This window comes from Elephas maximus, chromosome 4 (genome assembly GCF_024166365.1).
Source record: "Elephas maximus indicus isolate mEleMax1 chromosome 4, mEleMax1 primary haplotype, whole genome shotgun sequence".
Lineage (NCBI taxonomy): Eukaryota > Metazoa > Chordata > Mammalia > Proboscidea > Elephantidae > Elephas > Elephas maximus.
The window spans coordinates 42,260,659-42,285,218 of record NC_064822.1 but is presented as its reverse complement, the minus strand read 5'-3'; the positions used below and the strand labels follow the sequence as shown (position 1 = coordinate 42,285,218).

Here is a 24,560-nt window from a genome sequence, read left to right as displayed (position 1 = left end):
TCTCTAAATAAAGCAAGAGAACAAGTCTTCCCATATGGGGAAGAGCCGGAAGGTTAGCAGTGCACATCAGACTCAAGATTTTATTGCGAAGGAGGAGGTTCCATTCATTTCTCCCCTTGGTTCCCAGCAGAGCTGAGAAGAGGAACTGTCTACTAACTCGTAAAACTAACTCCCTGTGCTGTTTTTATCTGTTAAACTTTGCGGATGTGCTTTATTACTGAAGTTGATTTTTATGGGGATATATGTCAGTTTTTTCTTCTGTTTCTAAGGATATAGAAACCAAACTTAAATTTTTTCATGATTATTATGCAGCAAATTATTGACAGAACCACGAAGAGAATGCAGATCGTAAGTCCACAAAGTCTCTAGATATAGAAGCAGCCTCAAAGGCATACCATTTGGACTAAGACTTAGTTATTTCTTAAGATATTTTCCAAAATTACAAAATATTGGAAATAAATATATTTATAAGCCAGACACTTAAGTGTCTTCAGAAAAATAGGAAAATGCCAACTAAACTTGTTCAATTGCTAAGTCTAAATGCTTTGGAAAAATGCTTTAGGATTTTACTTCATCGTTATCATTAATTGCTTTTTAAGATAGACCATGTGTTGACAAATTATGGCCTACAGGCCAGATCCAGTGGTACCCTGGTACAGTGATGAAGTGCTTGGCTGCTAACCAAAAGATTGGTGGTTCAGACCCTCCATCCACTCTGCAGGAGAAAGATGTGGTAATCTGCTTCCATCAGGATTACAGCCTTGGAAACGGTATAGGGCAGTTCTATTCTGTCCTGTAGGGTTGCTATGAGTCGGAATCAACTCAATGGCAGTCGGTTAGATCACAATCTACCCTCCACCTTTTTGTAAATAAAGTTTTATTACAGCATAGCCATGCTCATTTGTTATGTATTGTTTGTGGTTGTTTTCACCCTACAGTGGCCAAGTTGAGTAGTTGCAACAGAGACTGTATGGCCCGCAAAGCTTAAAATATTCTCTGATCCTTTGCAGAAAAATTGTGTAGACCCCTCAAGTAGATTATTGAAACTCGTAGGATAAAAAAATCATAGATTTATTCAAGAGTGTATTTTTCTCCGTATTCACATAGTTATTTTCTTGACTGCTTTCCCCACTAGATCGTTAAGCATTGTGAGGGCAGAGACTGTCAATCTTAGTCACCATTTTATCTCAGCCCCCCAGAACAGTCATGAACATAGTACCCACTAACCACTGCCGTCGTAGGTGTTCAATAAATGTCTACTGAATAAAGGAGTTACATGGAAGAAAAAATACGTGTCATCTTTGTATCTTACAGGACAATGCCATATTTTGTTTATGGTTTGTTTAGAAACATAATAAAGAAGGAAAGGGATGCCACTGCTTCTGATTTTACCAGTCAACTTTGTGTGATTTTTTTTCAGACGTATCAAATTTGAAATTGTTATCAGTAAGTGCTACTGCCTAATGAAGCACCCTCAAGTTTTCTTGTATCCTCCAGTGACAAGTTTTTTTCTCTGAGTGTGTGAAAGATTTGCCAGCTAAATTTTCAAGTGTATTGCATTTTTCAAAGTGAAAGTAACTTTTAAATTTTTTCTGATTATAAAATGATACGTGTTTTATTATAAAATTAAATTAAAAAAACCAAAATATTAAACCTTCTTTGTGCTACCACCCAGAGTAATAACTGTTCAGATATTTTTGGTGAGCATCTTGAAAATCTTTGTGTGTACCTCCAAGTTATCTTTGCAGTGTCACATACGTAGTTCAATACGTGAACACTTCTACCTGACCCAGCAAAAGTTTATGTCAAATTGTAATTTTGTCTCTTTATATGTCTGATACCACCTAAAGAACAGAGCCAACATAAAAATAGAAATAAATGTCTATTTAAATGTCTATAATACTGTGAAAGTCCTGGGAGGCCACAAAATATTTAATCACAAACTGAAAGCTTTATGTAAGAGTTTTTAAGGATAAAAACAAACAAACGAAAAACGGATCGAGTACAAAACAAGTTCTACAGGAACATTTCAGGATTTCTAAAATGCTGGAGAGTGACTACCAACATTTTAAAATTTTGATGACCCCGCAACTCCACGAATAGTTGTAATATGTAGAGAGTAATAGGGTCTGGTATCACTTCTGTTTTGTAGATATGGAAATAGATCCAGAAAGGTTAAATAATTTATCCAACATCTCACAATAACAACCTGGTAAATTTCAAACTAAAGTTCAGGTCCTCTTTCCAAACTTAATTTTTACTGATTGCTTCGTATTCTAAACACTTATCTACATTATTTTATTTAAATCTCAAATTTTTAATCCATTGTCCATTCTTTACCTCTCAAAGATGAATATTTATTTAAACAGAAGGCACTCCATATTTTTTTCAGTGGCCTTTATGAAGAAGAATTTGGGGGAGCCATAATTCTGTACTTCTCCCTTGAGGACACTGGTATTCTTCTCCCAGTGGCTTTTGACATCCTTCTCCATTCATTTAGCCAGGATTTATCAAGATCCTCAGATGTTTTAGCCTCAGGACACAGTTGCACTCTTAAAAAACTACTGAGAATCCAAGAAGCTTTTGTTTTTATAGGTCATATAGATATTCTCATTTACCATATTAGAAATTAAAACCAAGATATTTTAAAAATAATTGATTTTAAATAACAAAAAGAATTACATGTTAACATAAATAACATTTTTATGAAAATAATTTGTAAAACAAAAACAGCAGTGGTGGTGTTTTATGATTTTTTCAAATCTCTTTAATGGCTGGCTTAATAGAAGATATCTGTATTCTCGTACCGGCTTTTGCATTCAAGCTGTTGGAATATCCAAGTTGTGTAACTTCTAGAAACTCCACTGTATACTCACGAGAGAAGGAGAGTAAAGAAGGCAGTTAACATCTTGATACTATTATGAAAATAGTTTTGAACTCACGAACCCCCGAAGAGTCTCAGGGTTCCTGTACCATACTTCGAGAATCACTACTGTAGATAAACTGGTTTCAACCCCTGCTAAGAATTAGTATTTCCACCCCAGATGTACTGAATCAGAAACTACAGTTTTACAAGATCCTCAGGTGATTCTTATGTATAATAAATTTGAGAACCTGTGCTCTACTAGTTGGAAACCCTGGTCTCATAGTGGTTAAGTGCTATAGTTGCTAACCAAAAGGTTGGCAGTTTGAATCTACCAGGTGCTCCTTGGAAACCCTGTGGGGTAGTTCTACTCTGTCCTACAGGCTTGCTATGAGTCGGAATCGACTCGATGGCAACGGGCTTGGTTTTTTGGTTTGCTCTACTAGTGGTTCTCAGAATTGGTCCCTAACCAGCAACATTAACATTGCCTGTGAACTTGTTAGAGGAGCCGTGGTGGTGCAGCGGTTAAAGCACTGGGCTGGTAACTAGAAGTTAAGAGATTTGAAACCACCAGCTGCTCTGCAGCAGGAAGATGTGGCAGTCTGCTTCTGTAAAAATTTACAGTCTTGGAAACCCTATGGGGCAGTTATACTCTGTCCTAAAGGGTCTCTCTGCGTTGGAATCAACATGACCGCAATGGGTTTCGTTGGGCTGGTTTGGGAACTTGTTAGAAATGCAAATTCTCAGCAGGGGTTTGAATCTGAAAGAGCTGGTCAGAAGCCCTGAATAGTAGCCGTAGTGGTGAATATTGAACAAAGTCTAATCTATACCCTGGAATTAACGAGATTCAGAACTGGAGAAACAAAGAAAATGGTTGATTTACAAAACAGTGTAATACATTCCATAAATTTTTATTGAAACTGAGCAAGACCAAAAAAAATCAGACAAGATAACTGAAAATTCTGGTAATTGCTTTTCAGGATGCAGAGGAGAGACAGCGAATGCGGGAAGATGAGAAGTACCTACCTACTCCAGACAGGGGACCAGGAGGCCTCTCTGAAGAAGTGATATTTAAGCTAAAACCCAATAAGAAGATAGCCATGTGAAGAAGGGGAGGAACTTGTCCTCTGAATGAGGATATAATTCAGAGTTGCCTTAAGTTACTGTTTATTATCAGCTCCTCCCACTAGAAAATAAGCACCATGAGGACAGGGTCTTTCTCTTGTCCACTGTTAATATTCCCAGGACCATGTACAGTGCCTGGCACAGAGTAGATGCACAATACAAGATTTCTGAGTGAAAGATAGCCCTGGAGAATAGTGAGCAAAGGGGAGAAATGCACAGGTAAGATTAGAGAGACAGGGTTCTAATCACCGAAGGCTATGTAAACCATCAAAGTTTGGATTTTACTGAGGCTGCATTGGAGAGTATTTTTTAAAGGGCAGAAGGGTATGTTCCACTTTATGTTTTAAGATCACTTTTTCAGCTGTATGGAAAATAGATTGGAGGAGAGTACAAGTTGGAGTGAGGAGACCAGTTGGGAGGCTTTTGCAGGACTCCAGTTAAACGGTGGCCTGGACTAAGGTAATGGCAGTGGAGACAGCAGAGGATAGAATCAAGGTATATTTTAAAGATGGTGTAGACAGAGCTTGCTAATGAAATTAATTTGGAGAATGAGAAGAGGGTAAATCAAGATGACACCTAGATTTCCTGTTTGGACATGTGAGTAGATGGTGACGCCAATGTACTAAGATGAGAAAGTTTTGTGTGACATTGGGTTGAGGTTACCAGATCTGGAGGCAAAAATCAAGGGTACTTCTATGCATATGTTCAATTTGAGGTATTTTTGTAACACATAAATGCATATGTTAATGAGGTACTTTGGATATTCCAGTCTAGAATTTAGGGCAGAGGTCTGGGCTGGAGACAAAAAGTTGGGAATCTTAAGCATAAAGATTTCTTAAATCCATGGGAACTGAGGTAGTCATATAGGAAGTATAAGAAATGTGTTCGGTCCCAGGTTCAAGCTATGAGGAACCCAAAATTTAGGTTGGATAGAAGAAAAGGAACCAAGAAAGGCGGTGAAAAGTGGCCAAAAAGGTAGAAGGAAAACCAAGAAAGAAACCGAGTAATGACAGATGTTCACAGGATGCTGTAAGAACATATAGGAGGAGCAATTAGTACACAGGGGAAGGGCGGGGGGGGGGGGAGATTTGGGAAACATAAGGCTCTATCCAAGTCTTGAAGGATCTGTACGAGTAATCCTAACAAAGGTGGGGAAAAGGTAGAAACTTTGTAATCAGAGGGAACAGAATTGACCAAAGACATAGGAGCAGGAAATATTTGAGGCAGTTAAGGATTATAGGAGAAAATGATGAGCAGTGAGGTTTGAGAAGTAGACGGAAACCATATCACAAAGGGCCTTCAATGTGATAGGACTTCCGGTTCTTTGTTATCAAGGTAATAAGATACTCATTTTAGAATATGGTTAAATACAAACGAGAAGTCAAAATCACCTCCCAAAGATTTTATCGTATTTCCCCATACCGCTTTTCTTATATAGTTGAAACTCTGTGTATTTTATTTTATAGAGCTTTTTTACTTAACATATCAAACACTTCCCCATGATATTAATAATCTTCATAAACATCTTTTTTTTTAGACCAGTATTTCATAACCAAATCAACCACTCCTTTAACGTTCAACGTTTATTTCCAATATTTCAAATTTGTACATGATGCTTAAAATATTTATGTAATTTTTACATAAACAAAAAAATCATTGGTGATTGTCGAACTGCTTTCTACAAAATGTTTTCGCGATTTATCTTCTAAGGTTGTTTAGTACGATTACCATGGATGCGGTGTGAAGAATGGATGGGGGCGGGGTGGAATGAGGACGGGGAGTGGAGACCGGTTAGGAGGCTCCAGGAGTTGTCCAGCTGCGAAGACTAAAGCGTCAAGTAGCCTTGCTACTAAAATGTGTCCCGCCTCCCACGGGACCAGTAGCATCAGGCATAGCCTGGGAGCTTGTCAGAAATGCATAATCTCAGGCCGCCCCAGAACTACCGAATCAGATTCTGCATTTTAACAAGATTCCCCAGATGATTCATACGCACATTAAAGTCTGAAAAGCACTGATGTAGACCGGCGGTCTCGAACTGTGCTGCACATGAGAATCACCTGGGAGGTTAAAAAAATTCCAGTGCGCAGGCCGAACCCCAGACCCAGTGAATCAGAATCTCCGGCAGGGGGACAAAGACATCAGTATCCCCACCACCACCAAAAAAAAAAAAAAAAAAACAGTAACAACAAAAAACCCCCTTTTCACGCGATTCCAACGTGCAGCCTTTTTTAAGGACTGTTTTTTTTTGTGTGTGTGTGATCTAGGGAAGTAAAATGGAAGAAACAAAGGTTTGTTTGGCTCAGGTGGCTGAACAACGGGAATGAGAAGGAAACTTACTTTTCACTATATAGCCCCATTGTACGTTTTGAATTCTGTACAACGTATACGTGATGCCTATTTAAAATAATTTTAAAAACGTGGGAAGGAGTGGGTTGCGTACACGCGAGTTAAAGCGTTTCACAAACCAGACGGATAGGTGGGCGCTAACCCAGTATGTTCTTCCCCACCACCGCGACCCCCACCCCGCGCTCCGCTGACTGCAACGTGGGGCGCAGGCGCGCTCGCCGCGGCAGCCGGGATTCGGCCTCTGGTGACGTCAGGACGCTTCGCGGGTTCCAGACCCCCAGCTCTGGCTCCCTAATCCCGCGCGGACCCGAGGAGGGGCGGGGCGTCGGCCCCAGCTGAGCTATCCTGTCGGACCGCGCCAGTTTGAATGAAAGCTCTACAAGATGGCGGCGGCCGGGGCCGAGTCGCGAGGAGGTGAGGGCAGCAGAGCGACACCCCCTCGCTATTCCTTAGTCTCCAAACTCCCCGAGGCCAGGGAAGCGGGGCCGAGACGCGCGAGCCAGCCTGGGGGGCGAGATGAAGGAGAGACGCCTCCTCCCACTCTGCTGACACACTGACCCCCAAAATGAGCGAAGCGGGCTCTTACCTTTTCCCGGTGGCCGCTGACCCTTCTCCCTGTTGAGCCCGCTTCCTCCTCCTCAGTCTTTTTCTGCACACGCTTCCCGACTCTGCCTTTCTGCGCTCCGCACCGGCAGGACCCCGGGAGAGGGTCGCCCACCGCACAGGCTGCTGCGTGGCGTCGAAGGTCGGCGCCTCCGCGCGAGCCCCGGGGACTTCGGGGTTCCTGAGTAACGCCTTCCTCGCCCGCTGGGGTCCCGAGGACTCCGCAGGGCTGCCGTTTGGCCCGGAGTCCCCTTTCCGTTTTCTGGCGTTGTAAAGGCATTTGCCGGGCTGCGGAGGCGGGGGTTTCCCCGGAGGTGGTGTGTCCAGGATTAATCCCCTGGGAGCTTTGAGGTCCTTGTGTGCGGGTTGTGGTTTGGCTTCTTTGTGGTGGTTTGGGCGGGACATTTTGTGTTCTGTTTGGTTTTTAAGCTGAGAAGCGGGAAATACCCACTGGTGTAAATTTGGTCTTGATATCAGGGAGAGAAAGTAATTGGGGCTAAAGTATGAACGATAAGAAAGGAAATAAAATGAGGATATACCCCAGTTCGGACACACTAGGCGGTTAAACTCCTCGTTGAAAAATATCCAGGAAGTGGGCGTTTGGGAATATAGCTTCAGCTTTACAGTAATTTTTATGTCCACCGTGAACGTGCGCGTTGTGTGTGTGTGTGTGTGTGTTCGTTCGAGCGCGCGCTTTGAAAGACTGGAACTTTAAACACATTCTAGAATTTAAAGGTGGTTTCAGGCACTGCTCCTCTCCACATAGATTATGAGCGCATTATCCCTGGATTTTTCTTCTGTTATGAACGGCAGGCGTAAGTGTGAACTAGTTTAAGGTTTTTGTAGTGGTAAGGAAACATTTAATCCTGTAAATGAAGTCTTTTTCTACATTGTTATTACAGTATGGGAATTTTTAACAAATATTTGCTATTTTTATATTCTGATTTTTTTTTTTTTTAATTCGCAAAAATAGCATTTCCATCGAGGTTTGTGTCTTGAAGCCTCATGTTATCTCAACTAGATAAAAATTGTAGGGATGGCAGGCAAACACACCTTGGGTAGATTCCAAAGGAGTACCTCCTGCCTATGTGATCAGCATAATGAGGTTAACTTTACACAAAAGATCCTGAAGTTTTTTAGATGGAAGGGATTTAAACCGTCGTTTCTGTTTTAAGAGTCTTCTGAAACCCCCAGACAACCAATCCAAAGCAAACAACCCCCACCCAAAATTTGGGGGGGGATAATATCTTTCACTTTCTTGATTTAGAGTTAGGAGTTGTTTGCAGGAATTTGGTGAAAATGGTACTTAAGGATTTTTGACAATGAAGTCCCTGTGTGAGTTGGAGAGGATGAGGAAAGGAAGAAGTAAAGTCAGAGCAGCTGTGTTCCCTCTTCCCTCCAAATTACCTCAAAACACAAAAGGTTATCACAACTACCTTGGAGAGCTACCAAGTAAAGCTTTGGCTTACTGATTTTGTTTGGTAACGCCAATTTACTCCAGCCCTCACATTTTTCTGTGAATCTGAAACCCAGAGAAACGGTGACCCTCACTGAAGTCACGTTAGGTAGGTAGCAGAGCGAGAACCAGGGCAGAGAACTCCTCATCCTCTGTAGTGCTTATCATAACACTAGACAAAAAACCAGGTTTATTGCATATTTCTAAACACCAGTTTTGTGTAACTTTTAAATGAAGTAGAGAAACATACTGTTTACAGACAGTAAAATCTTGTGCAACACAGTTTTGGCTTCCATAAGGTTGATTATAAGTATGTCTGATTTTCTTCAAGTTTGGTATATGGCTTATGTGAATTGAATACTCTGTTTTTTCTGACTCTTTGCTTTAAAAACAATACATGAACATACCAAACAATATCAAAATGAGTATTGCAAAAATCAATATAGTTTCAGTTTTACTATAGCTCTTGGGTTTATTCACCTTGATGATAATACATTATAGCATGAGCAAAACAAGAAATGGAGTTAAAATTTCATGCAGCATTCCAAAGTGGGAAAAGTAGGGCATGTGGTGTATGTATTTTCTAACTGTAAAGCTATATTTGAATTAGATTTCAGTTCTTATTGTCCAATTAAGAGAAAGGAAAAAAGTTACTTTTTAATGAATTGTAAGATTGTGTTTTAAAATATTTCTTGGATGTATTTCTAAGAATAATAAGTATTGCCCTAGTTTTTATTAAGATGGCAGTTATATTCTATGTAGACTATAATGGACAAGTATGATGTTCTAGAGATCTGAGTCTCATTAAAACAGCAGTTATAGTCTACACAGAATATAACTGACAAGTCAAAAACATTACCTCTGGGGATCTTTGCTTCTGTATGTAATCTTAAGAAAGCTTACAGGTATGAAACATTTTGTTGATGTGGCTTAGTAAAAATGTATTGACCTCAGTTAAATATAGCAGGATAGAGCCCCATGAGAAAATTGAGAAGACCAATTTACCACACTAGTTCTTCAATGCCAAACTTTTTCTTGAAGACACATGATTGGTTTGTGGTATGAATTTTTAGTCCTGTGAAATTGCCACTTGAAGGGTGGGAATGTAGAGGTTTTAAGTTTTTCTTTTCTTTCTTGTTTTAATTGAGTAGCTACTTCATTAGTAAAGAATTCTATTTTCTTATTGTAGCTTGGTGTGTGCCTTGCCTAGTTTCACTTGATACTCTTCAGGAATTATGTAGAAAAGAAAAGCTCACATGTAAATCGATTGGAATCACCAAAAGGAATCTAAACAATTATGAGGTGGAATACTTGTGTGACTACAAGGTAGTAAAGGTAAGGCAAATATCTAGCCCCTTAAAAGAGACCTACTCAGACTTCAATTCCGTATTTCATATTTCTGTAACATAAAAAGAACCTTAAAATGAGCAACGCTCTTAATGTTTAAAATTATAAGCCATGATGGTGGCGCAGTGGTTAAGAGCTCGGCTGGTAACCAAAAGTTCAGCAGTTCAAATCCACCAGCTGCTCCTTAGAAACTCTGGGGCAGTTCTACCCTGTCCTGTAGGGTCCCTTTGAATCAGAATCGACTTGATGGCAACAGGTTTGGCTTTTTTCTTTCTTTTTTTTTTTTTTTTTTGGTTTTATATGGCCAGATAACATTGAGAAGATTTTGAAGCATAACATATTCTTGCATTAGAATATTTTAAGGTGCTTTTATCATTCTACATCCAACTCTTGATTATCTCTATGTGGATTACCAGAGCAAATGTTTTATCTTAGATTGGCTTCTCCTGTCATTCATTTTGTTCCTAGATCATATTCCCCACTATCACCTGAAGTGAACCTGGAACTTCAAACCAATTTTAGTGTGGGGAGTCTCAAGAATCATCACCATTTGTATTTCCTGACATCATGTCAAACTCCAGGTATTAGTGAAGTTCTGTGGTGTAATAGAATAGTCTGGAGTTCAAAGTAATTTCCAGCCTTGGTTTAATACCTAGTGACTTTAGCAAATTATTTAACTTCTCTAGGCCCCACTTCATTCCCTTAAAAAGGACAGGGTTGTTCTTTAGGACCCTTTTTTGATCTAAAACTTACAGTTAACGTTTTTGAGGAATTCATCTGTCTGTAGCCTAACTCCCTTTTTGGTCGTTAATCCGTCAGTTCTTTCAGATAAATGAACTCAGGAATCCTGTTTACTTCTTTATTTTTCTTCTCTTTCATCTTCCATATTGAATCAGTCACTGATTTCAATTCTTCCTTTGAAATGCCCATCTGCCTTTGGCATCCCTGCCTTTCCCACTCAGTGGGATCTTAGGATCAAGCATTTTACCTAAACTCTCAGCAACCTTCAAACCCCAGAACAGCCCTGTCATCTGCCATCTCAGTTTACAAGCTCTGGACTGGCTAGCTTAGCTGAGAGGATCATAAAGTCATACATACTGGCTCTAGTAAAACTGGTGATTTCTATTCTCAGGCTGCTCAGTTCTACTTAACAAGCTTTATATTTATCCATTGTTTTCTTTTCCATTCTTGGAAGATTTTTCCCAACTTTTATTTACTCTTAATTCTACCCCTGACTCTTATGAGAGCCCTGGTAGTGCAGTGGTTAAGAGCTCAGCTGCTATCCAAAAGATCAACGGTTCGAACCCACCAGCTGCTCCACTGGAGAAAGATGTGGCAGTCTGCTTCCATAAAGATTTACAGCCTTGGAAACCATATGGGGCAGTTCTGCTCCATCCTGTAAGATCTCTAGGAGTCAGACTCGAATCAATAGCAATGGATTTAGTTTGGTTTGGAGCCTCTCAGATTCAACTGAAGACTTCTTACACCTCAGGGAACAATAGGATCCTTCAAGTTTTATCTCTCAACTTTCCTTCACTTTCAGTTATCTGTATCTTCACTCATTCTTACTTTCAAAGGTGTTATCATTTTTCCTTTATTTCTCTCCTGTTCATCTCCTCTAACTCGTTGTGGTCCAGTCGATTCTGATTCATCGCAACCCTGTAGGACAGATTAGAAATGCCCACTAGGGTTTCCAAGGAGCAGCTGGTGGATTCAAACTGCCAACTCTTTGGTTAGCAGACGAGCTCTTAGCCACTACACCACTGGGTTCTATTCATCTCTAAAAAATTGCTTAATCGTTGTCCTTTTTTCTGTCACGCTCTCCTTTTTTTCACTGGTTTATCTCATCAATAAATATATTCAGATCTTCCCTGTTTTACCTAAATTGGTAAACATATTTAGATCCTCCCTAGCCTTCATAGGGTTGCCGTGAGTCGGAATCTACTCGATGGCAGTGAGTTTGGGTTTTTAACCTTCAAAAAATCTTCCTTTGACCCTGCCTTCCTGCTCAAGCAACTATTTCCCTTTACTTCACTTCCCATCCAACTTTTTTAACAGTTTTTTTTTTTTTTTTAATTTTACTGTTTTTTTTTGTGTGTGTGTGCTTTAGGTGAAAGTTTACAGAGCAAATTAGTTTCTCATTCAACAATACACAGAGTGTTTTGTGATGCTGTTTGCGATGTGTCAGTATTCTCCCCTTATCCACACTGGGCTTCCCGTTCCTGTTCATCCAGTTTTCCAGTCCCCTTTGCCTTCTCGTCTTTGCTTTCGAGCAGATGTGCCCATTTAGTCTCGTAGACATGATTGAACTATGAAGCATCTTCCTCACATGTGTTATTGTTTTATAGGCCTGTATAATCTTTGCCTAAAGGGTGAACTTCAGGAGTGACGTCAGTTCTGAGTTAAAGGGTGTCCGGGTTTCTCCGGTCTCTGTCAGAGCAGTGAGTCTGGTCTTTTTTTGTGAATTTGAATTTTGTTCTATATTTTTCTCGCGCTCTGTCTAGGACCCTCTATTGTTATCCCTGTAAGAGCAGTCAGTGGTTGTAGCTGGGCACCATCTAGTTGTTCTGGGCCCAGGCTGGTGCAGGCTGTGGTACTTGTGGTCCATTAGTCCCTTGGACTAACCTTTCCCTTGTGTCTTTGGTTTTCTTCATTCTTTTTTGCTCTGGACAGGATTGGACCAGTAGACGTATCTTAGATGGCTGCTCACCGGCTTTTAAGACCCCAGACGTTACTCACCACAGTCAGATGTAGAACGTTTTCTTTATAAGCTATTTAACAGCTTTATTTGAAATATAATTCACCTATTTAAAGTGTACAATTCAAAGGTTTTAGTGTACTCATAGAGTTGTGCAGCTATTAAAGATACCACAGTCAATTTTAGAACATTTTCATTACCCCAAAAAGAAACGTCACACCCCTTAGCCACCAAGCTTCCTCCCCCTCACCCCCTACCCTGCGGCTACCCTGCAGCTCTAGGCAACCACTAATTTGTTTTTTGTCTATAGATTTGCCTGTTCTGGACATTCCTTTGTGACTAGCTTCTCTCATTTAGCATAATATTTTCAAGACCCATCCGTGTTGTAGCATGTATCAGTACTTCATTCCTTATTACTACCAAATAATATTCCATTGTATGGATATACCACATTAATTTATCCGGTAATCAGTTAATGGAAATTTGGGTTGTTTCCAGTTTTGGGCTATTATAAATAATGCTGCTGTGAATATTTATGTACAAATATGTGAATGTGTGTTTTCATTTATCTTTGGTAGATTCTAGGAGAGGAATTGCTGGGTCATACAGTAACTAAGTTTAATTATTTGAGGAACTGAAAGACTGTTTTCCAAAGGAGCTGCACCATTTTATATCCCCACCAGCAGTGTATGAGGATTTCAGTTTCTCCACTTGCCCACGACTCTTAATGTTATCGCTCTTTGATTACCATATTTTTACATAAATAACCAGTTACAGTTTTTTGGGGGGCCCACCATGTGACCCCCTCACGCGTTGTTTTCCTAGGCGCACTGTGTGTATTATATGTGTGGGTGTGTTATTTATGAAAAAATACTATACAGCCATTCTAGTGGATGTGTGGTGATATCTCTCTGTGGTTTTGATATGCATTTTCTTGATGGCTAATGATTTTGAGCATCTTTTCATGAGCTCATTGGTCATTTGTATATTGACTTTGGAGAACTGACTATTCAGATCCTTTGCCCTTTTTTTAATTGGGTTGTCTCTGTGTTCACCATCATTATTGTTACCCCTCTCTATTCCTTTTTTTACTGTTCATTCTGAATCTCCTTTACTGTTTCCTGTTCCTCCTTCCTTTGAAATGTAGATATTCTCCAAGTCTCCATCCTTGGCCTTCTTCTCACCTTGTAGTTGCTCTTAGATGACTTCTTTCCCAGTGGTTTCTGCCTATATCTATAAGGCCCGTGACTCCCAAATCTTTCTGAGGCCTTGGCATCATTTCGAATTGAATGTCCTACAGGTATCCAGATTGTGCCAGAAACTACACCATTTTCTTCCCAAATCTGCATTCTGCTGTAGTGTTCTCTATCCTGGTTAACAGACTCATAATATTCTCAGTTACCAAAGCTAAATACTGCATACATCTAAAGATCTCTCCTTCTTCCTACCTTCTAAATGTAATAGGTTTTCAGATTGTGTTATTACTACCTTTCTGTTAATCTTTTCCTGTTCGTTCTTGTGGTAGGCTCTTGTCTGTGTTACAGTTGTCTCCTAGTTTCCTTACCTTCCCATTTTTAGTTGTTGATATCATCTACCCCTTTTTTAGTGATGCAGTGGTTAAAGTGCTGGACGGCTAACTGAAAGATCGGTGGTTTGAAACCACCGGCAGCTCCGTGGGAAAAAGATGTGGCAGTTTGCTTCTGTAGAGATTTACAGCCTTGGAAATCCTACGAGGTCGCTGTGAGTCAAAATCAACTCGACAGCAGTGGTTTTTTTTTTTTTCTAATCATCGAAATAACAGGTTTAGATATTAAGAGGTGTAACAAGTCAGATTCATTCATAGCTTGGTTTCATGTAGCTGAGGGAGTGCTTTGTAATGCAGGCTACTCAGCCCTCTGACGGCTCAGGATTTTATAAACCTCCAATCCCTCCCTTAGTCACTCTTGAAATAAAATATGCATAGCATCCACATGATATGTGTATACCTATCTCAGTATCATAGAGTTGCCTAGGGGTCTGGGTTTACAGTGAAGGAGGTACCATGATTCTTTCACATACGAAATTCTGAGTGTTGTGGTTTGGTTTTAGATAATTTTTGCTGTTTAGTTTCGCTTTAATCTTTCCCATCAATCCAACTGGTTTCTTGGTTTGGATTAAATAACCTTCCTTTGCTCACTCACTTATATCCCCCATTTCTCCTACCTAACACAGCCTGTTTATAAACCAGTACTACTTCGACACCCTTACACCTTTAAAAAAATTTTTTTTTGCTTTCCTTTTTTCTTTCTCAACCTTTTTCTTTTATGTTTCAAGATCTTATGACCCTGTCCTTTGCATGTGTGGCTCCCCTCCAATTTGCTCTTAAAAGGACACTGTCTCAATACCATATTCCACAATGCCATTAGAATTGTTTCTGAAACAGAGGTGTGATTGCAGTAGGGCTTTACTTTAGACCTTTGATGGGTCCCTGTTGTTTACCAGTCTAAGCTGAAACACATTAGCATGAGGTTCTTTATCATTTGGCCAGCAGCCACCTTTCCAGTCTCATCTCTTGTCACATACCTTACTTCATAGCTACGTTGAAATACTTGTAGATTTAGGTAAGATTTACTGAGTACCTACTATGAGCCAGTCACTTTTCTAAGTATTAGGAGCATAACTTAAAAATAAACGTAACTTATAATTCCTTGAACACACATCTTGCACCTTTGTGTCCTTTTGCTTTTCTTATCAAGTCCCTCTTTGGAATACTATTTCTTCCCTTTTCTGTTTGGCAAAATTCTACTTGGTCTGTCAGGTTCAGCACAAAGGTTACCACCTCTTGTAGAGCCTTTTTTCCTTCTCTGCCTCCAACAAAATTTATCGCTTCATGTTTAGGACTTATGTAATAGCGTGATTCTTGTCATCATTCTAGAACTTGTCACATTTTATAGTTCTTTTTGTGTCATACCTTCTCTGCCAAATTTTCAACCATGAAGGCCAGGACTATGTTTTACTACACTCCCTAGTACATAGTTAAGTATTTAGTTAGTGGTTAGTGAATTGAATTGTCTTTTGCTTCAGTTATTTCTTCAGTCTCCACCATTACTATTAGACCAGACCTTAACTGCTTCATGCTTAGATTATAGCAGCAAACTATAGACTAATATCTTCTGTTTCTCCTTCCTATGGACTCATTTTGCAAACATTTGAGTTTCTTCTATGTGCCAGTTTTACATTAGGCACTGGAAATATACAGATTAGTAAAAATTATCCCTCACCTTAGGGAACTCACAGCCTAGTGAGAAAGATTGACAAGTATAATATAGTATAATAAGTGCTGTGACACACATTCTTAAAAGATCTGTGGCCAGGTCACAAGAGGCTTCCCAGAAGGGGTGATAGCCAGTTGGAGTCTCAGAAGACCAGTATTGTAATTCAGTACGACATGAGCGTAGAAAACTGGGTGGTAGGGAAAGAATGAGACGTGAGTGAAGGATCTTTTAGCTTTTGTACAATGGGAAGTCACTTGAAAGGTTCTAAAGAGGGATACAATCCAACTTGTAATTCAGAGAATGTTCTTTCTACAGTGAGGAAAGTGGGGTGGCACACAGGGGACTAATGTGTGCCTGACCACACATTTTGAAAGGCCGTTGTAGTTAAATCTGAGCAGGAAATTGTGGTGCCTGACCTAACGTAGAAACAAGGAGATGAAGGGAAGTAGATACGTTTCTTAATTAAGGATGTAAAATTTACAGGTTTGTGGTTTAATGGTCAGGGGATGTGACAGGGATTAGGCAGTGAGGGAGCCACTGCTAGGAACAGTTAGGTAGTGACTTGGGCAGTGGTATAGACAATACTGTTCACCAAGTTCCAAGAATATAGGAAGAGGACCTAGGTTGAGTTTGGAGAGGAAGGTTGAGTACATTTTAAGTGTGAGGTGACCACCACATAGTTGGAAATGTGGCTCTAAATCAAGAATGAGATCTAACTGGAAACGTAGATACTTGGCAAAAGACAGCGGTTAAATCACTGGCAGCGGATATAGTTATTCATGATTAAGTCAACAGATACTTACTGGACATCTACAGTTGCCCTGTGCTAGGCCTGGGGCCACCACTCGTCTGACAGTTTGTCATACTGTGGTGGCTTGCATATTGCTGTGATGCTGGAAGCTATGCCATCAATATTTAAGATACCAGCCGGGTCACCTGTGATGGACAGGTTTCAGCAGAGCTTGCAGACCAAGAAGGCTAGGAAGAAGGACCTGGCAGTCTACTTCTGAAGAAATTGGCCAGTAAAAACCTTATGAATATCAGTGGAACACTGTCTAATAGAGTGCCAGAAGATGAGACCTCAGATTCTAAGGCACTCAAAATATGAGTCAAAAGAGATGCCTTCTCAGAGTCAACCTTAATGACGTGGATGGAGTAAAGCTTTCAGGACCTTCATTTGCTGATGTGGCACAATTCAAGATGAGAAGAAACAGCTGCAAACATCCTTTAATCAGAATATGGAATATACGAAATACGAATCTAGGAAAATTGGAAGTCGTCAGAACTGAAATGGAATGCATAAAGATCGGTATCCTAGGCATTAGTGAGCTGAAGTGGACTGGTATTGGCCATTTTGAATATGGTCTGCAGTGCCAGGAATGACAAATTGAAGAGGAATGGTGTCACATTCATTGTCAAAAAGAATATTTCAAGATCTACCCTGAAGTACAGTGCTGTCAGTGATAGGATAATATCCATAAACCTACAAGGAAGAACAGTTAAAATGACTGTTACTCAAATTTACATAACCACTAATGCCAAAGGTGACGATATTGGAGATTTTTACCAATTTATGCAGTTTGAAATTGATCAAACATGCAGTCAAGATGCATTGATAATTACTGGTGATGGGAACGTGAAAGTTGGAAACAAAGAAGGATCGTTTTTTGGAAAATAAGGCCTTGATGATAGAAACAACACCAGAGATTACATGATAGAATTTTGCAAGACCAATGACTTCTTCATTGCAAATGCCTTTTTTCAGCAACATAAATGGCCACTATGCACATGGACCTTGCCAGCTGGAATATGCAGGAATCAAATTAACTACAGCTGTGGAAGAGACTATAGAGATGCTCAATATCATCAGTCAGAACAAGGCCAGGGGCTGATTGTGGAACAGACCATCAATTGCTCATGTGCAAGTCAAGTTGAAGCTGAAGAAAATTAGAACAAGTCCACGAGAGCCAAAATACAAGCTTGAGTATATCCCACCTGAATTTAGAGACCATCTCAAGAATAGACTTGACACATTGAACATAAATGACCAAAGACCAGACAAGTTGCGGAATGACATCAAGAACATACATGAAGAAAGCACGATGTCGTTAAAAAGACAGGAAAGAAAGAAAAGACCAAAGTGGATGTCAGAAGAGACTCTGAACGTTGAGTAGCTAAAGCTACTTAAAGGAAGACATGGAAAGAGCTGAAGAGAAGATTTCAAAGGATAGCCCAAGAAGACAGAGAAAAGTATTATAATGAAATGTGCAGAGACCTGGAGATAGAAAACCAAAAGGGAAGAACACACTCAGCATTTCTCAAGGTGAAAGAACTGAAGAAAAAAATTCAAGCCTTGAGTTGCAGTATTGAAGGATTCTACGGGGAGAATCTGAATGACACAAGAAGCATCAAAAGAAAATGGAAGGAATACACAGTCACTGTACCAAAAATAATTGGTCAGTATTCAGTCATTTCAGGAGGTATCATATGATCAAGAACCAGTGGTACTAAAGGAAGAAGTCCAAGCTGCACTGAAGGCATTGGCAAATACCAGTTGAGTTGCTTCAATAAAGAGATGCTGCATTGGAGCTGCTCACTTGTCTATGCCAAGGAATTTGGAAGACAGCTACCTGGCCAGCCAGCTGGGAGAGATCCATATGTGTGTCCATTCCAAAAATAACCCAACCAAATGTGGAAATAATCAAACAACATCATTAATATTACACACAGGTAAAATTTTGCCATGCCCACGTGTCTGTCAGTTTGTTGTACTATGGGGCTTGCGTGTTGGTGTGATGCTGGAAGCTATGTCAGCAGTATTCAGATAATGGCAGGGTCACCCATGGAGGACAAGTTTCAGCTGAGCTTCCAGACTAAATCAGGACCTGGCAGTCTACTTCTGAAAAGAATTAGCAGTGAAAACCTTATGAATAGCAGCGGAACATTGTCTGATATAGTGCCAGAAGATGAGCGCCCCCCCCCCCCCGCCCCAGGTTGGAAGGCATCCTCAAAGTAGAGTCAGCCTTAATGACATGGATGGAATAAAGCTTTGCTGAGAATGGGAATTCCAGAACACTCAATTATGCTCATAAGAAACCTGTACATAGATCAAGAGGCAGTTGTTCGGAAAGAACAAGGGGATACTGATTGGTTTAAAGTCAGGAAAGGTGTGTGTCAGGGTTGTATCCTTTCACCATACCTATTCAATCTGTATGGTGAGCAAATAAACCAAGAAGCTGGACTATATGAAGAAGAACGGGGCATCAGGATTGGAGGGAAGACTCTTTAACAACCTTCGTTATGCAGATGACGCAACCTTGCTTGCTGAAAATGAAGAGGACTTGAAGCCCTTACTGATGAAGATGAAAGACCACAGCCTTCAGTATGGATTACACCTCAACATAAGGAAAACAAAAATCCTCACAACTGGACTGATAAACAACATCATGATAAACGGGGAAAAGATTGAATTTGTCAAGGATTTCATTTTACTTGGATCCACAGTCAACACCCATGGAAGCAGCAGTCAAGAAATCAAAAGACTGATGGCATTGGGCAAATCTGCTGCAGAGGACTCTTTAAAGTGTTGAAAAGCAAAGCTGTCACCTTGAAGACTCAGGTGCGCCTGACCTAAGCCATTGTATTTTCAGTTGCATCATATGCATGTGAAAACTGGACAATGAATAAGGAAGAACGAAGAATTGATGCCTTTGAATTATGGTGTTGGCAAAGAATATTGAATATACTGTGGACCGCTGGAAGAACAAACAAATCTATCTTGGAAGAAGTTCAGCCAGAATGTTCCTTAGAAAGATGATGAGACATTGTCTCACATACTTTGGACATGTTATCAGGAGAAACCAATCAATCTCTGGAAAAGGACGTCTTGCTTGGTAAAGTAGACTGGTCAGTGAAAAAGAGGAAGACCCTCAATGCGATGGATTGACACAGTGGCTGCAACAATGGGCTCAAGCATAAGATCGTGAGGATGGCGAAGAACTGGACAGTGTTCTTCTGTTGTACAGAGGGTCGCTGTGATTGAGAACCAACTTGACGGCACCTAAAAACACCAGGCACTAGGGATCTCAGCAGTGAATGGCACAAGAGTATGGTGTTGATATGGAGTTTATCTTTTAGGGAGCATAGAAGTACCTTAAATATAATTATACTAAGTATTTAAGTATATTTGAAGTAAGTGCTGGTATAACAGAAGGATCTACCTTATCCTGGGGTAACTGGGCAGCTATTCCTGAGGAGCTCATGTTTATAGTTAGCACTAAAGGAAAAAATAAAGGTGGAGGGGGGGACCTTGAAGCAGAAGAGAGGCTGACTTCTTCAGGGTACAGAAAGGAGATTAGTATGTGGAACATAGCGAGTGTCTTGGTTATCTAGTAGTGCTGTAACAGAAATACCACAAGTGGATAGCTTTAACAAAGAAAAATTTATTCTCTCACAGCCTAGGAGGCTAGAAATCCAAATTCAGGCTGCCAGCTTCAGGGGAAGGCTTTTTCTGTCAGCTCTGGGGGAAGGCCTTTGTCATCAGTCTTCCCCTGATCTAAGAGCTTGTCAGTGCAGGGACCCTGGGTCCAAAGGACGTGCACTCCTGTTCTTCATTCTTAGTGGTATAACGTCCCCATGTCTCTCTGCTCTCTGCTCTCTTTTATGTCTCAAAAGAGATCAACTTAAGACACAACCTAATCTTGTAGATTGAGTCCTGCCTTATTAACTTAACTGCCTCTAATCCCACCTTATTAACATCATAGAGGTAGGATTTACGACGCATAGGAAAATCACATCATAGGACAAAGTAGTGGACAGTCACACCCTACTGGGAATCATGCACTAGCCAAGTTGAAACATTTTTGGGGGACACAATTCAATTCACGACAGTGGGCAAGCTGGTATGAGATGAGGCTGGAAGAATGAGCAGGATCCAGAAAGTACAACTCCTTATAGACCAGGAAAAAGGATTTTGGACTGTATCTTAGGCGTTAACAGGGAACACTTAGTAGTTTTAAGCAGAGGAGTAATATGATAAGATGTATGTATTGAAAACATTAGTCTGGTTGTTGTATGTGAATGGATTGATGGTGAAAGAGTGGACACAGCAGTTGGGAGGCTGTTGCAGTAGTACAAGGAAGAAAATGAGAAGAGAAGAACAATGACTGGGGATGAGCTTTGAGGGGTAGGGTAGTAAGGGGTACTCAGGAAGAACTGTCGAACAGACTGAGACAAAGTAGTAAGAAAGGTAGGAAGAAAACCACAAAAGTAAAATCATGGGAGCCTGAGGAAGAGATAATGTCAACAACAACAGAGAGTAGTGAACAGTGGATCAAAGAAGAACTGTAAGGAATCTATTGGGTTTGTTAATGGACGAGTGCTTGATGCCCTTAGGGCAGTTTTTCTGGTAAGCCAAGCAGAATGGATTGAATAAATTAGAGGTGAGAAAGAGTTGAGTAGTATGAACAACTCTTCCAGGAATTCCAACTTTGAAGAGAAGGAAAGAGGAAAGCTATGTAGGGGATAAGGGTGTTAATAATTTTAAATTTTTTATGTTAAAATTTGAGTAGGTAATAAATGTATGTGATTTTTAAAAATTAAATATAAAAAGACATGTAATGTGTAAGAAGTCTCCTACCACTGTGGCCCAGTTTCCTGATTTTCTCACTCTTGGCGATTTATCATCTTCTAGAGATTCTTTGCATATACCCCAGCATTTAATATTTCAAAAAAGGCTTAGTATAATTTTGCTTTTAAAAAAAGGAGGATGGTTAATGCTTGTGAAAAGCAATAGAGAGGGAGACACTGAAGATACAGGGAGCGGAAGGGTGGAGGCAGTACCTCTCTTCTGTTGTCTCTGTATCTTCCTTCTCTTAGTTACATGTCAGTGTAATCAGGGGAAGTTATGCCTGGTAGTTTCTATTTGCTCTTTTCATTAGGAGCAAAAGTCATATACTACTTGAAAATAATAGGGAGATAGTGGATATGGGCCTTGAGGAAAGTGGAGGAGATCTGAAATAGCCAACTTGGGAATGGAACTGGTGGAACAAAGGATTGTTAGTATCAGGGGTCCAGGTGAACTTCAAGGACATAAAAATTGTAATAGTTCCTAGTCACAGTGCTATGTGATTTTTTTTCGGCAGCTGTGTTCTTACCATGTCATCGCTAACAAAAGGTGTGGGTACTCTTTATTAACATACTTAGCTCAGCACTAAAGAACAGGAACACCTATGTACATTGGTGGGGCTTCTCCCTTAGTAAGCCAAGCAACGTAGTAAATATTACTCAGAGCTTTGACTTTTTAGTGTCCAGGTAATTTTGTGTCTCACTAGTAGAACACCACTATACTGCGTGGCAGAAACTAAAAGAATGTTCCACATACTAACAATAAATTGATATTCCTAGAGTGGTTTTTTAAGAACTAAAATAACATAGTAATCATTAGACTAAAACCCAAATTTTAGAGATCAGGAAAACAGCGTTGAGGAAGTGACACTTCCAATGTTGTGGGATTAATTTGCGTCAGTGCTGGGTCTCTAACCTAGGTCATACAATTTTTACTCTCATTTGCTGGCATGAAAATCCAGTGACTTTTCATTGACCGTAGTAGTTCTCAAACTATCCATCCATGGAACACTATATTCTCATAACCGGATTCAGGCTATTTTGCTAATATTGAGTAATGAAAATTATTTCAAAATTCGCAGGAAAAAAAAGCTAATAGAAAGATAGAATTTTTTTTTTTTTTTTTTTGGTCCTGGTTATAAAGTTTTGGTGCTTGCTACTGTTTAGTTGGCAGTGTGCATTTAGTAGATGACAAAACAAATATTAATGAGAAGACATGAACTGCTGTCTCCAGGTTAAGTTTAAACAGCTTGTATTTAAGTTACTGTTGTGATTTTTACATTGCATACAGGTAGTAGCCATGTTTTTTTGTTATGTATTCGGAAACATTTAGTCAAGACCTAAGATATGTTAGGCAAATGTGCTGGGTTCTAGGAATACAAAGAATAAAGTTTCATTCTTCCCCACAGGTGGCTTATAGTTTAGAGTAGATGTGGGCACACGGGCGGTTGGCAGTGATCACTTCTTGGGCAAGAGAGACAGGAAAGACTTCATAGAAGAGATGACATTTCAACTGAGTTTTTTTTTTTTTTGATGAGTAGGTTTTCTACACATAAAAAGATGAAACTGAAATAAAGTGTTCATGAGGCAAGTGGAGGAGGCCTTTCTAAGTGGAGAAAACTTTGTGAACAAAGCAACAGAAAGGTATGAGAAGAAGGCTTGGTGTGTTCAAGTATTAGCAGCAGTGAAGTATGGTTAGATGGTAGCATGAATAGGGGTGAAATGGGAGACTGAGCCAGAGAAATAGCAGAGACCGAATCAGGAATGGCCTTTTTTGTTGTAATAAGTTTGAACTTTATTCTGCAGGCAGTCGGGAGGCATTAACAGCTTATAAGCAAGAGAGTAACAATGAATGATTCTGTGGGTTTTTTATTTCTGTAAGAAAACTCTACATTTTAAAGGATAAATTTGAATGTTGTCAGTCTCGAGGCAGGAAGACCAGTTGGGAAATTAATGTAATAATTCAGGCAAGAATTGAGGGCCTGAAGTAATTAAAACTGTAATAATAGTGATGGACAGGAAGAAGTATCTAAAGAAACGTAATGATGGATTGAATTGAGGAGAAGAAGCAATCAAAATTGACTTCCCGGTTTTTGGCTTGTGTGTCTAGGTAGACAGGGGTACTGTTCACCATGATGACATTATAGAAAGCATCAGTTTGGGAAGACAGTGGTAAATTGTGTGGTAGAATGCTTTGAGAACCTGTTGGGCATCCATGTGGACATCCAGTTGCTATTGGATATATGGGGCTACAGATAACATTCTTGGAGTCATCAGTAATGAGGTTGCCCAGAGAGGCCATTTAGACCTGAAATTCCTAACCTGGAATCCAAAATATCCTGAAATTACCAAAATATTATATATGTGACTTTTTTTAGGAAGTTCATAGCTCTCATCAGGTTCTCAAAAGAGATAAACACTGTTTAGTGTGAAAAAGGCCAAGGACAGAGCCCCAATTATCTGGATTATTTAAATGATAAGCCAGGAAAGCAATCTCAAAAAAGGAGGTAGAAAAGGAACAAGAATGAAGAGAGAATCATGATACTGAAGCTAAGTAGGGGCAGCAGTGCCTGTTGCTACAGGAAGTCAAGTGAGATGAGAACTGAAGAATTCATTGGTAGGACCATTAGAAGATTTATAAAATTGTCCCTGATTAACAAGTTGTAGTTAAATGTATTTGTATTTAATGAAGCTTCCCACAGAAACACTATGGTTTCTAGGACTTGTAAGAACTGCTGGCTTAGAATAAAGTTCAGAATACCCCAAGACTGTCTAAAATTTGCTCTTGCCTTTCCATTTGTTGTATTCTCATTTCAACATTCTGAACTTCACAGCTAGTCAAATCCATCTCCTCACTGTTTCTGGATAAAAGCAAAAACCCGTTGCCATTAGGTCAGACTCATAGTGACCCTATAGGACAGGCTAGAACTGCCCTCTAGGTTTCAAGGCTGTGATCTTTAGGAAGGCAGATTGCTACATCTTCTCCCATGGAGCAGCTGGTGAATTCCAGTGACCTTTCAGTTAGCAGTGGAACCCTTAACCAATGCATCAGCAGGACTCCTTTGTTTTCTGGATACACCTAAAAAACCCTCAAACTCCTTGCTGTCAAGTCGATTCCTACTCACAGTGACCCTGTAGGACAAAGTAGAACCACCCCTAGGGTTTCCAAGGAGCGGCTGGTGGATTTGAACTGCCGACCTTTTGGTTATCAGCCAAGCTCTTGACCACTGCGCCACCAGGGCT

At 40.0% G+C, this 24,560-nt stretch overlaps 1 protein-coding gene across 2 annotated transcripts in view; it reads left to right on the top strand.

The window, feature by feature from the left end:
* Positions 1-6,616: 6,616 nt before the first annotated feature.
* Positions 6,617-24,560, top strand: part of SUV39H2 (SUV39H2 histone lysine methyltransferase) — a 28,396-nt gene continuing 10,452 nt past the window's right edge. The window contains exons 1-2 of one of the 2 annotated variants that reach the window (XM_049881945.1): positions 6,617-6,748; positions 9,583-9,728. In XM_049881945.1, the coding sequence (XP_049737902.1) occupies positions 6,718-6,748; positions 9,583-9,728 (177 nt within the window). In that variant the 5' untranslated portion in view covers positions 6,617-6,717. The remainder of the gene's footprint in view (positions 6,749-9,582; positions 9,729-24,560) is intronic. The other variant, XM_049881946.1, reaches the window with a different exon arrangement.